General features: G+C 45.5%; 1 protein-coding gene across 6 annotated transcripts; it reads left to right on the top strand.

Annotated features, from left to right (window-relative positions):
• Positions 1-562: 562 nt before the first annotated feature.
• ppef1 (protein phosphatase, EF-hand calcium binding domain 1) lies at positions 563-17,337 on the top strand. Of its 6 annotated transcripts, XM_018750153.2 has the most exons (19): positions 563-691; positions 765-2,852; positions 3,213-3,332; positions 3,713-3,745; positions 5,317-5,444; positions 6,664-6,724; positions 9,006-9,166; positions 9,287-9,401; positions 11,105-11,151; positions 11,300-11,466; positions 11,576-11,612; positions 12,272-12,421; positions 13,336-13,689; positions 13,878-14,063; positions 14,790-14,932; positions 15,957-16,063; positions 16,288-16,451; positions 16,595-16,679; positions 16,816-17,337. In XM_018750153.2, the coding sequence occupies exons 3-19, from the start codon at positions 3,278-3,280 to the stop codon at positions 17,013-17,015; spliced, it is 2,193 nt and encodes a 730-aa protein (XP_018605669.2). In that variant the 5' UTR covers positions 563-691; positions 765-2,852; positions 3,213-3,277; the 3' UTR covers positions 17,016-17,337. The 6 variants fall into 6 exon arrangements, with proteins under 6 accessions (XP_018605669.2, XP_018605667.2, XP_018605666.2 ...); XM_018750151.2 differs by lacking the exons at positions 563-691; positions 765-2,852 and adding an exon at positions 2,860-2,937; XM_018750150.2 differs by lacking the exons at positions 563-691; positions 765-2,852 and having other exon boundaries at positions 2,860-3,332.
• Positions 17,338-18,811: the final 1,474 nt, after the last annotated feature.

Raw genomic sequence — 18,811 nt, 5'->3', positions numbered from 1 at the left:
GCAGGCTTTTCACTTTTTAAAGAACCAGAGGGATAATTCATGCTTCATTCAAATGTCAGCACTAACATTTTTTAACCTTATTTTACTTTTACCTTTATTTCAAGCATTTTTGTACAATTTCTGCATGAAGTTCTAAATTCGGACTGAGCATTCCTTCCACTTTATCATCTCACAATAACTTCCTTTTTAGTCTACAAATTATCTATCTATCTATCTATCTATCTATCTATCTATCTATCTATCTATCTATCTATCTATCTATCTATCTACTGACCTGAAATTGGTTTTTAAAACCAATGACACTTAAAACTGACTAATCTACTAACTGGATGATAAGTAGATCCAGGTAAAACTACTTAATTACCATTCATTGGAAGTAATGTGGCAGAAGTTTGAAGGGTTATCAGCTGCTCCCAGTAATGAGCATTGTATAAAATAGTCCTATGGGAGAAAGTGCTATAGATTTGCTTTGACTATTTTTTTTGAGGGACTTGGTGGGAGTGGTGGTAAGTGTGTATGAGGGTTATTACTGAGGTTGATGGTAAGGTTGGTGTGATGTAAGGCTCCTGTGTGTTTCCTAGAGACAATGAAGGCTTCTGGAGTTAAGATGACCAAGACAACCAGGTTGGGTTGCCCAGAAAGGAGAAGAACCAGGGCATATTCCATCTGCATCTACAGACTGCAGAAGGGGGTCTGTATTCAATACCTGTATTCAGTGTTCAAGCTGTCCTGTAGACTTGATTCTCACTAATGTCTCCTGTTAGCTCAATGTTGAGTGCAGACCCGTTTCCATCCCTGCACGCACCAGTGCCTTGGTTCTGTACAACGTGGGACTGGAAGCAGCACGGCTCTCCAAGTTCAACAAGCGTGGTGCCATCACCACTGAGGAGGTCTGCTTGGCCATGGAGCTGCTGCACCCAAAGAAGCGTAGCAGCCGTGAAGGAGCCTGACCTCAGTCTCTAATACTCAGTGTGTGCATTTTAAGTGTTTTTATGAATTAAAATAAAGTTCATTGAACATGAACTGTGACTTTTTCTAGGGAACCACGAGTTCTAATGCTAAGAGGATAAGGCTTCCTGTTCAAGTAGTTGAATGAGTTGGCATGGTCTTGGTGTGTGTGTGTGTGTGTGTGTGTGTGTGTGAGAGAGAGGGTACCCAGGTCTTAACCTTCACTCATCAGTGATCTGTTGACTTACAGAATTTGCCTCAAAGCAGCCCAGTTCTGATTAATTTCTCTGCATCTCAGACTTCAAGTACAACAGTTCCTTCATCTCTAGGAGTTCCCATGTGTTGCAGCAATTTTTGGGGTTTTGGAGGAGGGTCAATAGAGGTCTGGGGAAACTCCCTTTCAGAAAGGCGCACCTGAAGCTCAGCCCATATATCCTCTACCTCAGGAAGTATATCAGCTCCTTGGGGTTTTTTTTTTTTTTTTTCTTCTAAATCTCTCCAACACTCTCTAGAGAGAATAAAACCATTCCCTTTACAGGTCAGTATAGACTTCCTTCTATTAGTGCCCTTTCTGATAGTACATTCTGTCACTTGCTGTTGTAGCCTCCTGCACTTTCCCCACATGGGTCAATAGTCTTCTTAAACCTCTCCGGTCATGGCTTGCTAACAGGCACTTCCCAGTGGTACGAATGGACTTACAATGTCAGGGTTGGTATTAATGTAACATTGCTGCTGGGAGTCAGTAAGAGATCTTTGTCTTCTGCCTGGAACCCAGCAGTTAAGCAGCCGTGGAGAGAGTGGGAATTTCGTTCGTCATTCTGGCAGCATCAACCGCGTTTGTACTATGACAGGGCTTCGCTCCTATTCTCACAAGGGGTAAACTGGTGTGTTTTGTAATTTACCTGTTACGTACGTGAAGGGATCGGTCACATTTTTGCCCATCTTTAAGAAGAGCGTATCAGTCCATCCAGAGCAACGTCACGACTTAAATGCCTTTACTTCTGCATGTGATGTGAATGTAAAAAAACAAATTTAAAAAAAAATTAGGTGTAAACCTCTTGCTTGTTTTGCTCTTTCAACAGCCTATGAAACTTCATCACCGGTTGCCTTGTTGAATTTTCCTCTCAGTCTCAAACACTTTGGTATCCATGGCAACCTAGTCTCTATCCCTGAGCTGCTCTGCTGTTCTGTGTTTCTGGCCTTTTTAGTTCACCAAAAGTGATGTACAGCATGACATAAAATATTTAATTAGTTTGCCCCTCACTGTTTTTATTAATATTTGATTTTTTTCTTTGTCCTGTTTGACTTGAGGGTTTCCTCTGTTCTCTAGCCATTTAACAGTATATATAATCACATACAGATGTTTAGAAACTGGGAGATTCGAGGCAGCGGAGACAGAATTTTGCAAATCTTACAACGAATTATGCAGGAAATGACCGAAACGATCTTCCCACCATTATTTGAGATTCATGGCTTTGGGAAAGACCTTCCTTCACGCAGGACAGTTTCAGCAGGTGCTTGGATCCTTCCCCCGGAAAATAAATATTATACAGGCTCTCTCTCTCGCCATTGTTCTGTGGCCGGTGTGTTTGTGCTTCCAGAGACACTTAACAGAGGAGGCGTTCAAAGGCACTCTCTCGCAGATGAAAGTGGGGGGAAAAAGAGACGTACGTGGAGACTTTGCACCCGTGCGCGGGGGACTGCTGCAGCGGCTTTCGTTTCCCGGGACGACGTGCGTAACGGGGCGCGACGGAAGCGGGATCTGCTGTGATCTGCAGTGAAACTCGTGTCTGTCTTTTAAAGGTTCTGCCGAAAGTACTCGACACTCCGGCCCTCCTGAGATGTTCCGTGATCATCTTGATGATCTTTTAGATTGCGCTTCGTGTCGACCGGGCTTTGAGCAGGTGACCGGGGACCGCGCGTCTGGAAGGTGGTCTTCGTGCTGATGGGAGAGCGAGAGTGTGAAAGCATCCGTTAATCGTTGACAGCGTAGGTGTGCCGCCGCACACAAGCGCGTGATCAGCCACGGCACGGAGCTCGCCGAAGCGGGATGTCACGGTTCCGCAGAGGAGCTGCCTCTTCAGTCTGTCACCCCCCTGCCGCGGAGGGGCTTCTGTGTCGCTTTCCGCAGTATCGTGCGCAAAATTTCCTCTTATTAGGCCCGGTTTACGAAATCCCACTGCATGGTCGGGCATCATCAAGCATCAAGGTAAAAACTGCGTTAAGGGGCTCTGAGTGATGCGAGGTTTTTCATCCGCCTGTAGAACGCCGTGAGACTCCGAGCCGAGGAGGGCGAGCAGATGAAGCTACGGAGCCGGCTCTCGTAAACATGGGATGCGGCACTTCCGTCGCCACGGAGAACCAAGGGAAAATCTCAGAGAAAGGTGCCTGTTGTTTCCGTTTTTTTTATGTGACTTGTTGCATGCCCATCCCTGAAAATACCTCCGCACTCGAAGGACTTAAGTTCTGTTTTATACTGACATCAGATCTTCTGTTTTTCTTAAAATGGCCTATGTGAATGAACGCTTATGTAGAATACAACTGTTGTTGCGTTTTTTGTTGTTTTTTTTTTTTTTTTTTGCTTTCTCCTTAAAATTTTGTGTGCTTGCTGTCTCTGTTGCCGGGGTTCTGCTGATTTGTGCACCGTCTTCCCGTCCCCACTTTTTTTCCACCCTCTGCGTCCCTTTGTGTCTTATTAATTTTCCGCTTTCTTTATCCCCAGAGCAGTCTTACAAATGATTTTATTCAATTACTCCTCACACAGATGAGTCCATAAAGGCTCCCAGTCCAGCACTAAGTAAGAACCGCCCTCTCTCTCTAATGCTTCTTTCCTATTGGTTGCTTCTTGTGGTCACATGTCCCAGTAGGCCACACCCCATTTCCCACCACCTGCGCTGTTTGTTTATCGTTTATTGCCGCGCTCTCGCTCTCCGTCTCGCTCCATCGCTTTGTCGTCCTCATCCGGCAGGACACGGTTCGCGCAGATAGGCTCCATGTGTTGTTCGCGCTTAACGCTGTCCTCATCAAACAGAAGTGTTTCCTGCGAGTCGCCGTGATCCGTGCACGGGATGCGCACAAAAACAAAGCATCGTGGAAGTGATCTGCTTTTTGTTTCACTTTGTGATTGAAACCCAGCACCGTTCTGCATATTTTCCTCAAGGACATGAAGTCAGTCCTATGTGCTGAATTGTCCATCCCTACTTTTATGTTTACTTATTTAGCCGGTGAGGGGTGCGGTGGCGCAGTGGGTTGGACCACGGTCCTACTCTCCAGTGGGTCTGGGGTTCGAGTCCCGCTTGGGGTGCCTTGCGACGGACTGGCGTCCCGTCCTGGGTGTGTCCCCTCCCCCTCCGGCCTTACGCCCTGTGTTACCGGGTAGGCTCCGGTTCCCCGTGACCCTGTATGGGACAAGCGGTTCTGAAAATGTGTGTGTGTGTGTGTGTATTTAGCCGGTGCTTTTCTCAAAAGCAACTTACACTGTTGAGGTTAGAATCGTTTTCCCATTTATAGAGCTGGGTAATATTACTGGAGCAATCTTTGGGTGTGTACCATGCTCAAGGGCGCTACAGCCGGAGATCAAAGCTATAACCTTTGAATCCGAAGGCAGTAGCGCGAACCCCTACGCTACCAGCCGTCCCCATTCGGTTGTACTTTTCTTCCAAAGCAGCTCAAAGTGTTATTGCTACTTAAACTGATTTGCCCATTTGTACAGCTGGGTAATTTTCACTGTATCTGTTGAGGGTAAGAATCGCAATAAATGGTCCTACTGAAGGAGGTGTTATTCATGCCTAGATCTCTTATGTGGAAAGCTGCAAATCTAACCACTTTGCTACCTTCTGCTGCTACTTACACAGCATGTAAGCAATGGAAAAAGATCTCATTTTATTTATTTCATTAAACCAGATGATGTTTGGTCCTGTCCATTAGTTGACGTCGCTTGTGTTTTGACCTTGCAGGATTTTATTGTAAACAACCAGTACGTCTTTAAGTCGTCCGTAGCTCATTGGTGGGTGCGGATGCGCGTGTGTATTTGCGTGACAAAATCCCCTGCGGACTCCCTGTTCCCTCTACTTGATGATGGTAATTGTCTGGGCGCCTTCCAGCAACCAGCAGGAATTTGAATAAAGTCCTTAAGTGCATTTTCCAAGAACATTGTGTTATGGAATAGACCGGAACGTGCTCTCTCTGGAGGCCTCCGCGCCACTTTTCAGGACAATCCCTTATATCCACCCACCGACTCGTGCTAAAAAAAGCCGTCCTTGTCTCGTTGGAGGAGCAAAGATCCAAGTGACGTGTTTGCGCGGTGACATATCGCTAACACGTTTCGCCAGCCCTGACCGGATCCCCTCCTCTCTCGATCACCTCTAGCCATGAAAGCGGCCGTCTTGATTCAGCGCTGGTACAGGCGCTACATTGCTCGGCTGGAGATGAGGCGACGGTACACCTGGAGCATCTTCCAGTCCATCGAATACGCTGGGGAACAGGAGCAGCTGCAGGTGAGTGTGGCTGGATGTATACTGAGGAGCCTGTTCTAGAACTCAGAACGGAGAGTAAAGCACACTCAGCTCCCAGACAACGGGCTCCGGTACAACCAAAAACTGCTACAACAATTACTTGAATATTTATTTATTTAGGAGATGCTTTTCTCCCAAGCGACTTCCAATGAACTCTATGTAGTGTTATCAGCCCCCACACCTTATTCACCGCAGTGATTTACACTGCTAGATACACTGGGCCACTCATCCATAGATCAGTGGAGCACACTCTCTCTCTCTGTCACTCACACACTATGGGTGAATCTGAACAGCATGTCTGTGGACTGTGGGAGGAAACCAGAGCACCCGGAGGAAACCCACACAGACACGGGGAGACCGTGCAAACTCCACACAGACTGAGCGATGATTGAACCCATGTCCTCTCGCACCACCCAGGCGCTGTGAGACAGCTTATAGAAATGAAATGTATTACCTTTTTTAGTGCAACGCGCTTATGATTCAGCACAACAGCATTTTTGCCTTTAACGCAGTCATTTTGCTTACACAACAGGTGGAAAAAGATCCAGTATAGCAACACCAGTCATCTTTGCTCTCCTGACAACAGTCAATGGTTTCCTCTTTTTTTAAAAAGAAGAATCGAGTCACCGCCCAACAACAGAACTGCACAACTGCAAGCATATCTTGCGCATTAGTACAGAATAGTTCGGTGATGGAAAATAAAGGCGTGGGCAATGCGAATGATTAATAAAAGAAAGCATGTTGTCATTATTGTGTTATTTCAACCGGCGATTTTTCGAGATAAGTTACACCGTGGGCAGTTGTTTTCAGGCTATTGTACAAACTGATATTTGGGCAGCTTGATTAAAAAGTTGAAATACTGAAAATGTGATCTTCCAGTACAGGTAAGAGATTTATTTCAGTACTTCCACGTGTTTCCTGCGATGAGCGTGTTTGCACTGCTACTGTTTATTTCAGAAGTACCACACATTTCTGTGTCCCCAAGTTCAAAAACTCTCTTTAAAATGAGTAACAGTGCGGTAAAACTGAGTAATCGCGTATCCAAACAAGAAAGTTGGACTGATGGGTCACTTTCAAACTCTATAACCAAGTTAAGTCAGTGGAATGACATTATGTCCGATTTTGGCCACATCCTGTTCATATTTTCCTGTGCTTGGGTTTTTAAATAACATCAGCCATCAGCAGTTTTTCTTTTTAACAGCTCTCCAGTTTCTTTAGCTTTATGCTGGACAACTTCACACAACTCAGTGGGAATGGCCCAGGTGAGTGGATGTAATTATTTGATTTTTTGGTTTTGGAATCCTAAACATGGGCAGCAGGTTGCATAGTGGTCAAGAACCTGGAGGTTGTTGGTTTACGTCCAAGAATAGAGGCCATCCGTACTCACCGATGCAGTTTTTTAACCTTAACGGCTAGTATAAAAAACCTGGCTATATAAATATGTTCTCGAAAAACCAAATGAAACATTAAACAACAATAATAAAGACAGTAATAACTATAATGAGAATGCTAATTTCCCCATCGAAACAGGTTTTTTTTTTTATCCGACTCGGACTTGCACCTGCAGCCTTCCGGTTGAATTCATAACCACCACTCCTACGAACAAACGCATTCTTCGTTCTTTATATTTTTCATTTTTGTTAATTTACCTAATTAATTCTTCAGAAAACACCGAAAGAGCACCATGTTAAAAATGATCTAAACAGCTTTAAGTGAAGAAATTACTCTGCTATTCCTCCTGCCAAAAAAATAAACAAAGGAACAGTGTTGCCCGGCAACACCATTAGATCCCACGCACCACAATGGAAGACATGAAGCGCACAGCTGTGCTGGTAAAACAGCTGGCTGCATTTGTGCGTGTGCAAAACACCACGGTACGGCAGGTAACGTAGGGAGTCGCCGATGGGTTTCAGCAGGCATCTAAACCCAGGATTGCTGAGGGAAAAAGCTGCATTTTAAAGTAAGTTGTCTGATGGTGTGATGTGACAGTGTGTCTGTCAGCACTGCTGTCCCCCCCCCCACTTTAGTGACCCGAAGTGTCTCACTGTTCTGAGTTATTAGTCTGGTCTGATTGGATGATGTTTGATTTCCAAGCTGGTTCATCTAATTTTCACAACAAATGTAAAACACTGATAATAATGGTGCTAGTGATTTGATCTGAAATATTCATATTTAAATATGAAACCTACTCAGATGTTAAACTTACCTAGAACACTATCATTGCCTTCCTGCCAATGAGAACAATATGGTATAGAATTGGAACAACCAAAAATCACTGCATCTTCATACATAAATCCACATGTTGTGAATGTAGAAAATTGTTTGTCTGCTTTTTGCGTACAGGTTCTTTCTGGTGTCCTGTTTTTGTTTTTTGCTCTCTGTGTTGATGGACTCGGCGAGGGTGTTTATCATGGGATGGGCAGAGATCTCTTTAGGGATAAACTGTTGCGGCAGCAGTCCGCCCGTCCAGCTTCCTGTTTGATGTTATTAATATGAATAAACATGAGGAGGGCAATTGATTGCTCAGCTGGAGAGATGGGAGCATCGCAGCTTCAGGACAGAGTTGGCATAGAGAAGGCATTTGGGTACATCACGTGCCAGTGGCAGACAGTCCCCCCATTCATCCGTGTGTACTCGGCTTTGTACAACCACCTGTCCTGGATGATTACCTCTTTGAGCACTGGTACCATCTGAATTGATTCATTCAAGAAATAAACATTTACACTAGGTAATTAACATACAAACACAACTGGGCCTGAAGTCTGTTCATAACTCAATTTATTTGTAACTCAGAGTCGCTTTTACCTCTGAGGTGCAATCAGTAAAAGATTATTACTAATGTGTTCTGTAAAAACCTCAGATCTACAATAAATAAAAAATACTCCGTAAAGCTGCCATCCATCTATGATCAATAACCGCTTGTCCGCTGTGTCCAGAGCTCGTCCTAGAAGGATAGGGCATGAGACTGTGTACAACCTAGACATGCTCTAAGGCACTGGAACTGTGCCACTTTACTGAACAGTAAACTTAATAGTTAAATTTTTTGAGGATGGGCAGTATTAATTAAAATTAGACTTTCGCAGATAAAACCGGTTTGTATTTAGTTCACATTTACATTTGTTCATTTATTTATTTGGCGGACTTTTTTCTCCAAAGCAGCATACATCTCTGAAAACAATGCAAAAAGTGCATTTCATCAACAGAAGGAGGCATTTGGATGCAGACATGTGATTCTTCAATACAATCACATACCACCATACGAACCAAAAACACATTACCTGGGTAGGTGAATATAGGGTTTAAATTATTAAACAAATTGTTGTTAAAAATTATAATACATAAACACATTCACATTGACTGAATTTTCACGAGATCGAGGAGAAGTGAGTCTGAAAGAGGCGAGTTTTGAGAGTTGACAGTTTGACATTCAGAGGAGTCTTGTCATTAAAAGCATAGCGAATACAGGCACCATAAACCAGTTCTCGAGACCTTAAACCTTTCTGAGCGGGTGGTGAGTAGTTGCTCTTCTACTCCTGGTTTCAGACTTGATCTCCAACCTTCTGGAGCCCGAGGTGTCAGAAGGGAGCAGAGGGGCCCAGTTCGAGGGAATCCTGGTGTCCGACTCATACTGCGGCCCCCGCTTGTCCTTCCCTCTGACTGTGTCTGATACCAACGCGTTGCTCGGTGCCTTCAAGGCTCAGCAGGTAAACCTCACGAAGCACCAGAGCCTACCCACAATGCCTCTCTCCAGAACTGTAAGGCCTGGGGAAGTGAGGTTAGCGAGGAGGATGTCAGCCTGTCTGCTGCTGTGCTCCCCTCTCCAGACTCTGCATGCCAGGTACCTGTTGCAGTTGTTACACGAGACAAAGAAATTCTTGAAGCAGATGCCAAACATCATCCGCTTGTCGACATCCTGCGCCAAGGAGATCACCATATGCGGTAGGCATTCGGCTCGAGTTACTTCACGATGGTTCTCGGCCCGTCTGCTGGAAGCCAGAGCTCGTAGAAATGTTCTGGCCTTGCTGTTTTTCGGCAACAAGTTTTGTACTCCCGAAATGTATCTTGCGCTGTCCGCAGGGTTTTAAAAGGGAGGATCATCTTTGTCCTCTTTGCAGGACAATTCAGACAATGATTATAATCCTGTAATCAGCGTGATGTCTTTTCTATTACATTAAGTGCTTGTCCAGCACTGGGTCACAGTGGTGGGTCTCAAACATGAGCGTGTGAGGCAGGGTACGTCCAGGGTAGCACTCGCACATTCACACGCTGCGGGCAATTCAAAGGTCACCAGTTCGTCTGGAAGACAAGTGTTCGGACTGTGGAAGGAAATGCACTTCAGCTTAGGATGGTTTTACATTTTAGGTACCCTCATTAGCCTTGGACACTGTGATTCCAGGTTGGGTTCTGGACACCATGACCATGGCTCAAGCAGCATGTCAGAATGACAAAAACAGAAAAAGTAAATGTCTAGGTTTACAAGAGCCATCCAGTCAAGGCAATGAGAGGCAGCAATGTCAAGTGAAAGGAAACATATTTACAAGGATGCTCCGACATACAGAAATTGCCCAAAACAGCAAGATATTCAGGCTGTTTTGCTTTATTTTTGACAAATTTGGGCACTTTATAGCAACAAAACAATTTTGAAACAAAAATGCAGATGATGCAATTATCTCCCCTGGACAGGTATCAAAATGATTCTCTCTTTCTGAGTATGAACAATTAAGCAAATTTCAGGGCAAGTTACACAAACGTTAATGTCAAGCCCTGATGAATCCAAAAAATGTACAGGTTAAGACTGTTAATTGATCACTTGGAGAAATAGAGTCATTTTTGCTGAAGATGCCTGTAAATTTACATTTCTTTATTTAGCAGATGCTTTTCTCCAAAGTGACTTCCAATGAACTCTTTGTAGTGTTATCAGCCCACACACATTTTTCCATTATTCACCGTGGTGACTTACACTGCTAGATATACTACTTAAATTGGGTCACTCATCCATACATCAGTGGAACACACTCTCTGTCATTCACACACTATGGGTGAACATGTCTTTGGACAGTGGGAGGAAACCAGAGCACCCAGAGGAAACTCACACAGAACACCATGCAAACTCCACACAGATTGAGCGGGGATCAAACCCACATCCTCTCGTACCACCCAGGCACTGTGAGACAGCAGTGCTCCTCGCTGTGCCATTGTCTATGGGTGAGCTGGTAGAACATTCTAGAGGCTAGTTACGCTACACAGAGGTTCCGTGCGGTAGACGCAAATGCTGCGTTCATTACACCAAAAAGCAGCTCTAACAAACTGCAAAGCTTCTTCGCACACACTTTGAATTGGTACTCGGCTCCTCGACGAGCTCCTCACGGTGGATGGCCATCATATTAGGGTGAAGCATGCTTGAGGCACAGGGCACATTAGCATACAGGAAATAAGGCATTCCTGCGTTGCGTGGCTCTTGAAGGGCAAGATGATGGTAGAGAAGAGAGAGATTTTTTTTTGTCCCAACCTTTCACCCGGAATTTGTTTCTGTCCTTTTTTATTTTTCCATATACTGGAGTTTTACAACACAGAAAAAAGCCGCACTCATCCTTTGCCGCTATTTGATTTGTTGGTAATATTCTACCTTGTCTCTCATTCAGGTGATCTTCACGGAAGGCTAGATGATCTGTTACTCATATTCTACAAGGTATTATTTCGGGGAGCATTAACTGAATTAGTTCTTAAACAGGATGGATTACATATGAGCCGTTACTTTCTTCTGATATTTCCAAGCACAAGTAAGACTCATGGGTCTGAATATTCCAGCGCAATTTTAACTTGCTCGAACTTTCCAGAACGGTCTTCCCTCGACAGAAAACCCTTACGTGTTCAACGGGGACTTTGTGGACCGTGGGAAGAAGTCTGTGGAGATCCTCGTCGTCCTGTTCGCCTTCCTGCTGGTGTATCCGGACCACATGCACCTGAACCGGGGCAACCACGAAGACCACATCATGAACCTGAGGTGCTGCGACTCCCATCTCACTCCGCTTGCCACCTGCCTGCCTGCAGTAAAGTGCAAATGTTGAGAGACCACAGCTTCGTAGTTGGTTCACATCCTTTCACTGTTTCAGATACGGATTTACGAAGGAAGTTATGCAGAAGTACCGGGTACGTTGACATTTCAGGTGATATAATGCAATGATTGTCATGTTGCACTATTACTTTTTAAGCTCTGCCTAACTATGGAGCATTGCTGCAAATGACAGGCTCCGGTGAATTTATATTTCATGTACATTTATTTATTTAGGAGACGCTTTTCTCCAAAGTAGCTTCCAATGAACTCTATGGAGCGTTATCAGCCCACACACCTTATTCACCAGGGTGACTTACACTGCTAGATACACTACTTACAACAGGTCACTCAGCCAAACATCAGTGGAACACACTCACTCTGTCACTCACACACTGTGGGTGAACCTGAACAGCATGTCTTTAGACTGTGGGTGGGAGGAAACCAGAGCACCCGGAGGAAACCCACACAGACACGGGGAGAACATGCAAACTCCACACACGCTAAATGGGGATCGAACCCATGTCCTCTCACACCACCCAGGCACTTTGCCACCATGCTGCCCAATTTATGATAGTGTTTCGCTGTTACATAAAAATTTTGAGAAGCTACCAAATGTGAAACTATGCGCTGTAAAGCCAGTTGAGATGTTTGGCTCGAGGTTCACTGTTGACCCGTACTGCCATCTTTTGGAGGTCTGATGTCATCACACCCACTTGAGTGTCTCACCAATCTGTGGGCCTGGGTCCATCTGCAGGTCCATGGAAGGGAGATCCTACGACTGTTGCAGGATATCTTCAGCTTGCTACCTTTGGCAACTATAATTGATGACAAGGTGTTGATTGTCCATGGCGGCATCTCCAATATGACGGACCTTGACTTTGTTGGCTCGATCGAGAGACACAAGGCATGTCATTTTTATCTCTCTATCTACACTTATTCATTTACACTCATTCTGAGAGGTGCGGTAGCACAGCAGGTTTGACCGGGTCCTGCTGTCTGGTGGGTATAGGGTTCGAGTCCTGCTTGGGGTATCTTGTGATGGACTGGCATCCTGTCCTGGGTGTGTCCCCTCCTCCTCCTCCAGCCTTGTGACCTGTGTTGCTGGTTTAGGCTCCATTTTGCTGTGACCCCCACTTGGGACAAGTGGTGTGTGTGTGTGTGTGTGTGTGTGTGTGTGTGTGTGTGTGTTCTGTTAGCAGACAGTTTTCTCCAAAGCCTCCTACCAATCAGGGTACACAAATCCATCTTTCGCCAACCCAGAAAGGGTTAGTAGCTGCAGATTCTCGAAGCATGTTTGGTTTGTGTAATTCCACCAGTGCACATCACATGAAGAGCTGTGTAGAGAAGTGACAGGTAATGCAAAGGTGAGTGTGACAGGTGACGTGATGCAATTTTATGGAGCGGTTAGGAGATCAGGAGAGAAGCGGGCCCGAAACAGATGTATTGAGACCGCTAGAATGTTGAATGGGATTCAGCAGTTCTGAGGGAGACAGAGGGCTCATTCTGCCACATCAGAGTCAAAGCCAAGAACTGAAATATCTGTCTGTTTATATGTCTGTCTGTCTGTCTGCGCAGCTACTGCCTTTCTGCATGGCAATTTATAGTGCAAGGCTTGTGCAATACTAGTGCCTACACAGTTGCAGGATGGCATATGATGAGAATTCAGGGCAAAGTCCTGTGCTGCAGCGCTAATACAATATCAGTGTAGAGCTAGACAAGGACAGCCTTGGACTAAATGGGATATGATAGGAACTTAGCGTTAAAGCAGTGGAAGACCTCTGTAGAACCTCAATCATTCATGAACCCTTGTTGCTGCAGGTGAAATCTGCTCTGAGGCTGCCAAGGCAGAGCTTCGACCACATGGGGCTGGAGTGGGAACGTAGGGAGGCAAAAGGTTATCAAGACACCCAAAGCTCAGGAAGAAGCAGAGGCGAAACGACACGGAAGAGGCGGAGTCGTTCGAGGAAGAATAGCAGCGGCTCTTCCTCGTCTTCATCCTCTTCCTCCTCCTCCTCCTCACTCTGCTCTCCCTGCGGCTCATTGCACCCTGGACCCACCCCGCTCCCTTCTCCCGGGCTGCTCGGTCGCACAGACATTCTCCAGGTGCCATTCCTGGACTCCGTCGTTGCCATGGCAACCCCACACTCCAGGGAGGAGGAGGAGTGGAAGCAGGTGTGTTGGGTGACCTCTCTTCCTCTCCAAACCATTGACCTGGAAAAATAAAATAAAATAAAAAAAAATAAAATAAGGGGAAAAGGCACAACCAGCTTGTTTTTGCTTCTACTGTCTAAATAAATTTGTTTTTCCTCATAAATCCGGAATGCGTGACCTTAGTATGGGAACACCTGTCGGGACTGCAGGTTGTGGACCTTCTGTGGAGTGACCCGAAGGGCCAGAACGGCTGCACGCCCAACACGTTCCGCGGCGGCGGCTGCTATTTCGGTCCGGACGTGACCCGCCGGCTGCTCCAGAAGCACGGCCTCCGCTTGCTGGTGCGCTCACACGAGTGCAAGCAGGAGGGCTATGAACTATGTCACGACGACCAGGTGAGGAGCCCCAGCTGGTACATAGGAACGGTTGTGCAGTGAGTAGCGCTGGTGCCTCGCAGGTCCTGGGCTCTGGGTTCAAAACATGGGATTGAATCCAACTCACTCTGTGTGGAGTTTGCAAGTTCTCCCTGTCTTTGTGTGGATTTCCTCCGGGCGTTCCGGTGGCCCCCCCCACTCCCCACACAGTCCAAAGACATGTTTGGGGTGGATTGCCGACTCTGAGTTGCCCGTAGTGTGTGTTCCTACACTGCTCTGCTGTATAAATGGGGGAACGATGGCAGTGATTTGCTGGTAGTGCATCTATGTGTACTACCCTTGAGCAAGGTACTTACCCTAAATTGCTCCAGTAAAATTACCCAGCTGCATAAATGGGTAAATAATTGTGAGCTTAATACTGTAAGTCGCTTTGGAGAAAATCATCAGATAAATGAATAAATGTAAATGTAAGTGACCTAAAACTGTCACTTTGGAGAAAAGCATCTGATAAATAAAGTAATGTAAAAAAAAACAGGACTTATTCATTCACCAACTCTGGTTTTTGCTACTCAAAGGAGTTCTTTAAAGTTCCTTTAAGTTCTTTCACTACCGTATATCTGTCATCTGCTTCGCAGTGACTTGAGTGTCTCATGATCTTTACGTTATAAACGGAGTGTCTGCGAAGCCCACTTGTATCGGCGTTTTACCTTCTTTGCACAGTTTTTCATGCTGGTTTGTGTATTTAAGGTGATCACAATTTTCTCCGCCTCCAACTACTACGAAGAGGGCAGCAACCGCGGGGCGTACCTGAAACTGGGCCCAGACCTGGTGCCGCGGTTCTTCCAGTACCAGGTCAGCCGATGCACCAGGAAGCTCACCTTGCACCAGAGGTCAGTTGAACCTCAGCGTTCTCTTCTTTCTTACCGCCTTCTTCTTCACAAATGAACGAGCCACTCATTGTTTCGGCTTAAAAAACGAATATATTCACAGTTTTTTTGCTGAAACGGGTTGCCTGGAAGATCAATTGCGAAATGAGAAAGACTCTGGTGGTTGTTTTTAGAAGCTGAATGTGATCAGTAGGATGTTGGAAGATGGTTGTCACTGCTGTTTTAGGTAGTTTGGAGCAGGTGTTAGGGTGCTGCCGGAAAATTTGTGAACTCTGTAGCGATGTTCATTGCTCTTGTATGAAAAATTAAAATAAACTTGAAAATTCTAGATCTTAAAATAAATGTATGAAATGAATAAATGACTATGATTTACACACCTGATTCTACTTACCCACTTGATTTAACCAATGCAACTTGGGGTTGAATTATTTTACACTTGCACTATTACCGTGTTTCTACTACACACGATTTCCTCTAAAGCGACATATGGAACTGGTCTTTACACACCTGTTATGTTGCATGAGAGAGACTGCTTCTCATTAAATAACCATTTCGAGGTTAAACTGAGAGACACAAGAGGTTCCCATACTTTCAAGCAGCACTACATAAAAAAAAAATTATTTATAGAATTTATGCCGAAGCAGAAGCTTTATTTGAGCAATTATACGGGTGAGAGTCCAAACAATTGTGAAAACTCTCACCCCTAAGACACGTTTAAGCCCTTTTATTGAGGAGTTAGACATCAGTTGGCCTTTTGGCTTTTGGTTCTTTATGTTCTTAAGGTCAAGCTCAGCATTACATGTGTTCTAGATATATGATGAGACATCCTATTAGTTAAGTGTCTTTTCGCCTTAAACTCCGACAGGTGAACACACCTAGCACTGGCCATGAGGGCAGCACAGGTCTCCTGTGGGATTTGTCTTCTACCCCCATTATCCAGTAATGGCATCAGTATTTCCACTCCTGAGCTCAGTCTTGCCTGACCCTTATCGTTTGTATGTGTTTGCCTTTGTGTGTGTCTTTACAGGGTGAGCGTGGTAGAGAGCTCCGCTCTAAAAGCCCTTAAGGAGAAGCTGTTTGCCCATCGCTCCGAGCTGATGACGGCCTTCCAGCAGTACGACGAAGACAGCAAAGGTGAGCCACAATGACGCACCCACACCGAGACGCCAGAAAACACGACTTGAAGGATTCCCACTGGATGATCCCGGGCTGTTATCCACACTATACTTCCCGTGAGACAAGTGCTTTTACAAATGCTGTGGATACGGACATTGTACTTTCAAAGCAGATTTGTAACAAGACAAGAGCATCTTCCCTCACATTGCTTTGGACCCGAACCTGTGCTGATTTCCCAAAAGGCTACATCTCCACCAGCGACTGGGCAAAGGCTATGGAGTCAGTCCTACGGCTGGACCTGCCCTGGAGGACCCTGCGTCCACGTCTAGCCCGTCTGACCCCAGATGGCAGTGTGGAGTACCAGTCTTGCTTTGAGGACGTCTGCCCAGGCCAACCCACCATTCAGGTCTGAACCAAGCTGTCCTATAGGTCTCCTCTCTCCGAGAAGGCAGAACATCAGCAACCGGAGCTCAGTGCTCACATAGAGGTTGCTGGATGTATTATACACAAAAAAAAATCACATTCCACGCTTTCTTTGCCACGTTCTAGATTTCACCAAACTTGGCTGAAACTCTGTATCGGTACCGAACTGACCTGGAGATCATATTCAATATTATTGACAAAGATCATTCAGGTAAGGTTTTGGAAAATGTTAAAATACTGATCTCTGTAGATATTCCATGTTCTGTGTGCACAGGCCCAACCGTACGCTGTTGTGGCATAGTCTGCCTTTAAGGCGTTGATATGACCTGCAACTCTGTACCCCGCAGGTCTCATCTCCATCGACGAGTTCCGCCAGACGTGGAAGCTGTTCAGCTCGCACCTGAATGTGGACGTAGATGACCGCACCATCGAGGACCTTGCACGTACAATAGACTTCAACAAGGACGGCAGCATCGACTTCAACGAGTTCCTCGAAGCTTTCCGCGTGGTGCACAAGCTAGACGGCAAGGAGAAGCAGCAGGGCTGAGATGTGGGTACGGTTGCTGTGGGAACGCAGGAAGATGGTGCACAACGGGGTCCATGCCCCAAATAAAAGCGGGAGCCAAACTGCCGTGGTCTTCATTTCCTTCACCTGGTGGTGTAGCTATGTCTCTCCAGAGCTTAGTGACTCTGCCCAGTACTGCTGGTTGTCCTGAACATTACAAAGTACAAACTTTTCTGGCCAAGTCCACTAGGTGGCATACTGGTTAAAGACATGAACTTGTGATAAAATAGGTTATGTCTTAGCCTATGGGCAGTACGGCGGCACAGTGAGTAGGACATGGGTTTGATCTCCGCTCAGTCTATGTGGAGTTTGCATGTTCTTCCAGTGTCTGTGTGGGTTTCCTCCGGGTGCTCTGGTTTCCTCCCACAGTCCACGGACATGCTGTTCAGGTTCACCCATAGTGTGTGAGTAACAGAGAGAGTGTGTTCCACTGATGTATGGATGAGTGATCCATTGCAAGTAGTGTATCTAGCAGTGTAAGTCACCTCGGTGAGTATGGTGTGTGGGCTAGTAACACTACACAGAATTCACTGGAAGTCGCTTCGGAGAAAAGCGTCTGCTGAATAAATAAATGTGAATGGGCCCTCCTGTATGAATGCTGAATAAAAAGCTTTTCAAAAATATCCACCAATGTTAATAGATGAAATCTAATCTTTGATTTATGTACACTTTTTTTTGGATAAAACTGAATTGTAATAATAGTAAGAAGAAGAGTAAACAGTATAGGCAAGGTGTGTCTGCGAGCAGGTGTGGGTCACACGGGAAAAATCCAGGTTTTCTCAATACGAAAGAGGTCTTAGAATTTCACATAGTGAGAGCTATGCAAAAACATGAAAGACGCGTATTGTATTTGTTTATGCTCTGTGAGTGCTTCTCCCGGTCGTAGGTGCAGCTTTGATTGCGATGTTACTCTTCACAAAGCCCCTCAAAAGGCCTCTTGAACGAACGCGACGGTCCTGCGATCTGTTATGTAGATGTAGTTCCTCTTTATACATCCGCCGTGCCTGTTAATAGAATTTGTCCTGCTTTCGTTTGTTCCGTTTTGTTGTGCTCTGGCAAAAAAATAATGACTTGTGTGCTAGTATCGCGCATCGTGCTTCAGGCACATCATCGCGTTTGCCATCCGGCTTTGTGATCAGGAGAATAAACACAATGCCATAAGCAGTTATGACAACAAACATGGAATAAATGTAGTTACTGGGTTGTGTGCGGAAACTGTAAATGTACATTGTGCCAACAATCATTGTTCCCATGACGGGGGATCTATCCACTAGATTATGTGATTAAGACCCCAGGTTAAATATAGTTAATCCTCCCACTGTGGGCAATGGCTCTGTTTTTTGCTTTTCATCACGCAGTCCTCATTATCATGTCCATAGTGCCACAAACTGCGATCTCACTCCGCCGAGGACGTGGTTTTCCACATCAAAGGGACTGCCTCTGTTCAGAAATTTAAAATTTTGTCGATATCTTTTTTTGTCCCTTGCTGTTTTGTTCTGTTTTGATCTGTATGCATATCTCTTTGTGTGTGTGTGTGTGTGTGTGTGTGTGTTTATGTTTGCATCTAGCAGACCCTTCTCTTACTCTGAATGCATGCTGTACATCGTACAAGTGGCATGTCCAGATGTTGTCCTCTGGCTACAGGCTCCTCCTGTTCACCCACCACATCTGGAAGGCTGCTAATTAGAAGACAAAGTGTGCGTTGTGATAAGTTCACCCAGCTGTCACACCCAGTGGCAGAGACGCCCTAGGCGTCCACAGAGACCTTTGCAAAGACA

The sequence above is a fragment of the Scleropages formosus genome, chromosome 1 (assembly GCF_900964775.1).
Source record: "Scleropages formosus chromosome 1, fSclFor1.1, whole genome shotgun sequence".
NCBI lineage: Eukaryota > Metazoa > Chordata > Actinopteri > Osteoglossiformes > Osteoglossidae > Scleropages > Scleropages formosus.
The sequence above is the reverse complement of the archived record's forward strand: the minus strand, read 5'-3'. Positions and strand labels throughout refer to the sequence as shown.